This window comes from Pistacia vera, unplaced genomic scaffold, assembly GCF_008641045.1.
Source record: "Pistacia vera cultivar Batoury unplaced genomic scaffold, PisVer_v2 Contig250, whole genome shotgun sequence".
Classification (NCBI taxonomy): Eukaryota; Viridiplantae; Streptophyta; class Magnoliopsida; order Sapindales; family Anacardiaceae; genus Pistacia; species Pistacia vera.
In genome coordinates, this window is record NW_022196058.1 from 1,537,297 (window position 1) to 1,545,006 (window position 7,710).

Sequence of the window (7,710 nt, forward strand, 5' to 3'; positions counted from 1 at the left end):
CCGATGCTCAGCAGTAACTCTTACATCTCATGCCAAGAGGTGGTTCAGGTCGCTCCCGACGGGATCAATCAGCTCGTGGAATCAGATGAGCTTGACATTCTTGAGACACTTCCAAGCAAATAGGAAGTTCTCAATGCCTTTGAGCTACCTCAGCAACATAAGGCAAGAGAGGGATGAATTCCTCCAATCTTACATCGATAGGTTCCATAGGGAACTCCATAAAGTAGCTCATACTCCCGAAGAGTCTGTTCAGACTCTTATCATAGCAGGAGTTCGTCCACAGATAGGTCTATGGAAAGAGTTACAATCAGAGGACGATGTTTCCTTCACCCGCTTCTACAGCCTTACGAAGAAATACCTTCGTATTGAGAACTCTGCGGTGGCGCTCCATTGCCACGACACTGGCACTTCAGGTAGTGCGCCAGGTCGGGGGGAAAATAGGAGGGCTGATCATCGATGGGCTAACAATGATCAGCGAAAAGGAAAGAAATAGCGGTTTGAGCCCAAGAAGTCTTATGCTCCAGTTCCTCGTCGCGATCGTAACAGAAATCAATATACCCCTTTGAATGCATTTGTCTTGGCCATTCTTGACAAGTCAGAAGAGGCCGGCATGCTCGGAGAACCTGAGCCCATGAAAAATCCTCCTTCAGCTAGAAACAGTAAAAAGTACTATTGTTATCATCGGGACAATGAGCATAACACCGATGAGTGCCGAGCTCTCAAGCAAGTAATCGAAGATCTTATCAAGCAGGGGCATTTCAAAGAGTATATTGATGACTCTGCTCCCGTAAGGGAGAAAAATCTAGAGGAACTGAGTAAGAAGCGTCGTGATCGCAAGTGTATCTGTAGCATCGGGATAATCTTCGGGGGACCACACTTCGGGGGAAACTGGTGAGGTGCCCAAGAAAGATATGCTCGCGCAGACCATTACGACCCTATCCGTGTGATGAACACAATGCAGCGACCATCAAAGGTTCGAAGAGAGGAGGAAATCACCTTCTCTGAAAAAGACACAGTTCAATTGCATCATCTCCATGATGATACTCTCGTCATCACGCCCCAGATAGAGCGCTACGACGTCCACATAATGTTGGTGGATAATGGAAGCGCTGTGAACATCATGTTCCAGCGAGCTTTCGAAAGAATGAAATTGGATAAGGCCGACCTGAAGCCCGCTTCTATCCCCCTATATGATTTTACAAGGGATCACTTGATCCCCAAGGGAGTAATCTCGCTTCTAGTCACGCTGGGTGACTTCGACAAGGTGACTAGGGTCACTGAATTCTTGGTAGTGGACTGCCCCTCCATTTTCAATGGCATCCTAGGGCGACCTCTACTGAGAAGCTTCAAGGCAGTCACTTCAATCTACCATCTCAAGATGAAGTTCCCCACCCCGACAAGGATAGGGGAAGTAAGCGGATCTCAGCACGCATTTCGTGACTGCTATGTAAGGGTAGTGCAGATGGCGTGTAAGGGGAAAGACATCCCCCGTGGCATTCCCGAACAGGCAATGGCGATCAGTCGGATCGAACCACAGCTTGGCCCAGCCGAAGATAATATGGATCCTCGTATCCAGGAATGCCCTTTTAGTGGGCCAGTTGAGGATTTATCTGAAGTGTCGGTCGACCAGAACGAGCCGAGCCGAGTGTTGAGGATCAGAAGCAATCTCGACCCCCAGCTCGCTACTGATCTGACCAGCTTCCTCAGAGAAAATATTGATGTGTTCGCATGGACACATGCCGATATGGTCGGGATCAGCCCGAACATCATTTGCCATGCCTTGAACATCAATAGTGAAGCTAGGCCGGTCCGCCAGAAAAGAAGAGCGATGGATCTAGAGCGATATGCTGCCTTAAAAATTAAGGTAGATAATCTCCTTCAGAATGGGTCTATCTGGGAAGCACTTTACCCGAGCTAGGTTGCCAACCTAGTTCTAGTAAAGAAGCCCAACGGCAAGTGGCAGACCTATGTTGACTTCACCGACCTCAACAAAGCCTGCCCAAAAGATAGTTTTTCCCTATCCAAGATCAACTAGCTCCTTGATGCCACCTCCGGGCACGAGCCGCTGAGTTTTATGGATGCATACTCGGGATACAATCAAATCCCGATGTATGTGCCGGACGAAGAGCATACCTCATTCGTTACAGATTGGGGGTTGTATTGTTATAGGGTTATGCCCTTCGGCCTAAAAAGCGTTGGAGCGACTTACCAGTGGCTGGTTAACCAAATGTTTTCTGAGCAGATCGAAAAGTTGATGGAAGTCTATGTTGATGACATGCTAGTTAAGTTGCATGTCGCTTCAGATCACATAGCGCATCTCGTTGAGATGTCCGACGTCCTCCGGAAGTATATAATGAAGCTCAATCCTTTCAAATGCTCATTTGGAGTATCCTCAGGAAAATTTCTGGGGTACATGGTTAACCAAAGGGGAATAGAGATCAACCCCGAGAAAATCCAAGCTCTCCTCGACATCAAAAGCTCGACCAACTGAAAACAGGTTCAAAGTCTCAGTGGGCGAATAGCGACACTCAGTCGCTTCATATCGAGGGCAACAGATCGCTACTTGCCATTCTTCAACATCCTGAAGGCCACTAAGAAGTTCGAGTAGACTCTCGAGTGCGAATAGGCATTTCATAGCACCTCGAAAAACCACATCTTCTATCCAAGCCTCTCCCGCAAGAAATTCTACTCCTGTATTTGTCCGTCTCTCAGTATGCGGTCAGTGCAGCTTTAGTTCGGGAAGAGAGAAGCGTTCAATGGCCAGTTTAATACGCGAGCAAGCATCTGTTGGATGCCGAGATGCGGTATCCGAAGATGGAGTGATTGACTTATGCCTTGCTGATCGCCTCCAAAAAGTTGCGATCTTACTTCCACGCCCATACAATCCATGTAATGACCAGTTACCCACTCAAGCAAGTCCTCCAGAAGCCAAAGGCATAGGGTAAATTGCTCAAGTGGGCCATGGAATTAAGTCAATTTGTTCTGTAGTATAAACCGAAAGCAACCATCAAAGGGCAGGCTGTTGTCGATTTCATCTCCGAATTCTCATATCACCCAATAAAGGAATCCGAGCAACAAGCCAGCGAAGTCACCCAAGAAACTGTTCAGAACCTGTCGACCTGGAGCCTATATGTCGATGGATCATCGAACAGGAAACGGACCGGGGCATGCCTTCTTTTCCTGAGTCCTGAAGGGACTCTGATGAGAATGCAAAATGTCATATTTACCCCCCTTAATGTCTAGTATTTTATACTTATTTGCTGCCTGAGGGCATCTCCAACCCACGCCAAAGTGCCACGCCAAAATGGTGTGGCACTGTAGCGCGAATAATTTTTTTTTTCTTTTTTTCTTTTTAATTTTGTTAAGTTAATTTGAGTATTAAATTTTACACCAAAAATCACACCAAATTTGATTATTTGTATTTAATTTAATTTGATTATTATTTATAATAATAAATTCATAATAATGACATAATTTAAAAAATGATGAAAAATTAAAAATAGAACTTTATTCAATGCAAATATTAAACTACAATAACTCAAAATAAAAATTAACACTAATTTAAAAACACTAAAATTAAAAGAAAATACAACATAAACTAAAATAACAATTTAGTATTCTGATAGATTAGTTTCGGATCCAGTAAGATCATCAAAATATTGAAAAGAAATAGAGTTATTTTGAGATCCTTGACCTTGTTGTTGAGCTCTTTTTTGCATAATTCTTGATTGTTCATTTTGAAAAAACTCACGTAGGCTTGGATCAATTATAGAATTCAAATCCTTGAATAAAATTTTGTTATCTTCTTGATATTTTGCCAAAGCCATTTTTTTCATTTGGATTTCATAATTTTGTGCCCTAGTTGAATTGCCTCGATTGAAAATAGCAGCGAGCTGTCGATTTTCTTCTTGAATAGTTTCAAAACTGTTTAAAACTTCTTTATCATTTTTCCTTTTAAATTTTGCTTTCTTCACCCCAATAAGTAGTTGAGCAAAACTACACAAAATATTTTCATCACTTATGTTTAGAGAATTTGACGACATGTCACAAGGCATCGATTGGGGAGACTTTGAAGTGGGAGTCTCTGATTCTTGTGATACAAACCTACCGGTTTGCCTTTGAAATACTTCTGCGGAGTTAAAATTATCTATAAAATTTTCAATATCCTTAAGTATAGGCCACACATGATCAAATTTGAAACCTTTCTTGTAACTTTTATCTTGTGCTAGTAACATTTTGGCTTGAATCATCTACAAAACAATATACGTATAACGTTAAAATCAATTAGATAAAAAAAAAAAAGCTTGAATGAAATGTAACAAATACTCACAATATCTTGCTCAGAAGCACCACTTGGATTCATATTTTCAATTTGACGTACGTATCCCTCAATTTGCCAATAGCTTTAAAGATCAACTGCATTCGACATTGCAAAGATCTTTTGTTTTGAACCTAGGTGAGAAACACAGGTTTGGAACTATTGTAGTCAAGCTCAACTCAAGACCAGAATTGATCACTAGATTCGTTTATACCTAAAATCGAGTTTTGAGAAATATCAAGATAAATATGACATAGATGCATGTCTTCTTCATTTGTGTACGAAGAACTTCGTTGTGTAGTCATTTTGTAACACAAATGAAGAAGATATATGCTTTTTTTTTTTTTTTCTAAGAGGAAATAGAAGAGATGTGTTCAAAACTAATGTGTTGTATGCCCTTTTATAACATAAGTTTGAATGGACAACACATCTTTTTGAATAAGCCACAAATCTCAAAAGCTTGAATGGACAATACATCTTTTTGAATAAGCCACAAAGCTCAAAAGCTTGAATGGATAACACATCTTTTTGAATAAGCCACAAATCTCAAAAGCTTGAATGGACAATACATCTTTTTGAATAAGTCACAAATCTCAAAAGCTTGAATGGACAATACATCTTTTAGAATTATTATTTTTTATCTAGAATAGTATTTTCTTCAACTATAAAAACTCACAACAAATCAACTTCCAAATCATTCAACTAATATATCTACAAAGATGAATTTCAATTTTGGAGGTCCATCTCATTTATCATCTTCTAATTCATCATCATTTTCGAACAATGAAATTGATGATGAGGAATTGTTGAATGATCTTGAAGTAATTGATGCAGAGCAAGAAGCAATCCTTCGCATGAGAGCTAACAACAACCTCCTCCTCCTTCACTATCTCAATCAATAGAACAACCAGGTGATCCGTAGAGGATCAATTCCTGGTCATAGAGTCATCAATCGCAACTGGGAAACTGCTGATCGCAATTTGTTCAAAGATTATTTTGCCGAGAATCCACAGTTTAATGATTCCATGTTTCGTCGACGATTTCGAATGTCTCGCAATTTATTCATTCTATTGTTGATCGGGTGAAAAGGTCATGATAACTACTTTGTACAACGAAGGGATGGGCTCGGTAGGCTCAGATTGTTTGCTTTTCAAAAAATAATAGCGGTGTTCCGGATGTTAGCGTATGGTCTACCGGCAGATGCTACTGATGAGTATATTAAAATAGGCGAGTCTACAACCATTGAAAGTTTGAAGAGATTTTGTCGTGTTGTTGTTGAGGTATTTGCAGAACGATATCTAAGATCACCTAATGCTAATGAAGTTGCAAGGCTACTTCATATTGGTGAACAACGTGGTTTTCCAGGAATGTTGGGTAGTTTAGATTGTATGCACTGGAAGTGGAAAAATTGTCCAACAGCTTGGGTAGGACAATATGCTGGTCATAGTGGATCCCAAACTATTATTCTCGAGGCTGTAACTGATTATGATCTTTGGATATGGCATGCATTTTTTGGTTTGCCAGGTTCCAACAATGACATTAATGTGTTAGAGTTGCACCAACTCATCCTCTGTGTCTCTTAATATCAATGTGTGAGTTTGTAGAGTTCTAATCATGTTCATAACCCTTTCCTTTTGAGCGGGTGTTTTAGCAACCATTGCACGTTTATAACGTAACTTTTTTTGTAAAAAATACAAAAAAAACTCTTTATTTATCAAATAAAGGTTGACTATATTTGATAAATAATATATATACGTGTTTATGGTTTAATAACAAAAACTAGACTCATAACAACATACCAAGTATGCATTTTATTCTTTACAGCAAAAGAAAAAAAATTTAGAATACTTCACGTGCCGCCCAGAAGCGGCCACGCGCCATCACGCGTCGGTAGGGCATTCCACGTGCCTGCCACGCGCCTCACACGGATTTGGGTCGGGTAGACCCGTTTCCAATTTAACCGGGTCAATTTTGACCTGAGTTTAACCTGTTGACTTGTTTGACTTCATGGGTCGGGCGTTGACTGGGTTTGATTGACCCGTTTGACCTTATGGGTCGGGTTTGACTAACCCGTTTAATGTATTGGGTCAGATCCGCGGGTCAACTTGACCCATATTTATTTTGGTTTTGGGTTGGCCCGGAAAGGAATATATTGGGTTTGTCAGTATAGTTAACACAAAACAAAAATAGCCCAGTGGTTAGGGAATTGGGCTTTAACCTTGGAAACTTGGGTTAAAGTCTCACTAACCACGCCTGTTTGCATGTTTTTTTTTTTTTTAAATTTATTTATTAAAAGGAATTAAATAAAACGACTTGTCATTTATAAGGTTGAATTAAAACGACATGTCGGTCCTTGTCGTCTTCAACCTTTGTCCGGGTCTGCAACTAGGTACCCGACCCAGAAATCAACCCATACGAAACCCGAAACTTCAAAGAGGCATATCTAAGTCATTTTAACTCCATTTTTTATGATTCAAAAACCATTTTCTTCATAATTTCATAAGGAATCTAATAGTGTAATTATCATTACCAAAAAAACAAATTTTTACGTACAAAAATTGAAAAATCAGAACTGTATTTAATAAATAAGTAACATGTTTTAACAAAACAGTATGAATTTAAAACAATATCAACCACGGCTCTGATACCAATGTTGGAAATAACATAGAATAACATATATCCTAAAGTAATCCCAACATCATAGTCACCCATTGCAATCACATTTGTATATAAACGAACTACAATGAATTTACACAGCATAAATACCTCTTCTCCTTATCTCTGAAGCAAAAAATTGAACCTGGAAGAATCAACTACGTAGAGTATCTTCTTTTCAATTTTAGAGAGAGAAAGCATGTTTTTTTTCTTTGCGTATTGGTGAGTGTGTTACTACCTAAAAGAAAGAACTTATCTTTTTTATATGGCAGCGGTTCATGTGAAACTGCCAAAGGCAGTTTCCACTTCTCATGCCCCTTTATCATGGGTATACTTATCCAATATGTTAGATGTATGTGGATTTCGTGAGATGAGTGCTTTCAACTCTCTATAAAATTGGGTTTTATAAATAAAAAGATTAAAGACCTTAATGCTTTTGAATTGATAAATGATTTCTGGCTTATAGTAACTGGTGCTAAACGTCGGCTTAGAAGTGAAGTATATTTTGGGTATTAACAGAATATAAACTTTGGGTTGGAAAACGGTATTTTGAAAATTTTTGGGTGAAAAAGTGTCATTAAGGCAAACCTTGAGTGGGAAAAATTCGTTTACCCTTATAAATAATATCATTTAATTTTTAGATTTTATCACACAATTAGCTTTTGTTTATGTAATAACTGAATTTGTATTCTTCTGTGCCCATTAAATTATATTAAATTAAAATTAAATCATGTAAT

At 39.1% G+C, this 7,710-nt stretch overlaps 1 protein-coding gene across 1 annotated transcript; it reads left to right on the top strand.

Moving 5' to 3' along the window:
- Positions 1–5,493: 5,493 nt before the first annotated feature.
- LOC116132343 lies at positions 5,494–5,901 on the top strand. The gene has a single exon (XM_031417989.1). It carries the CDS (start codon positions 5,494–5,496, stop codon positions 5,899–5,901), a length of 408 nt encoding a protein of 135 aa, XP_031273849.1.
- Positions 5,902–7,710: the final 1,809 nt, after the last annotated feature.

What these genes read in the sequence shown, in the direction of transcription:
- LOC116132343 (XM_031417989.1), top strand. Translation starts at nt 5,494, where the DNA reads ATGTTAGCGTATGGTCTACCGGCAGATGCTACTGATGAGTATATTAAA.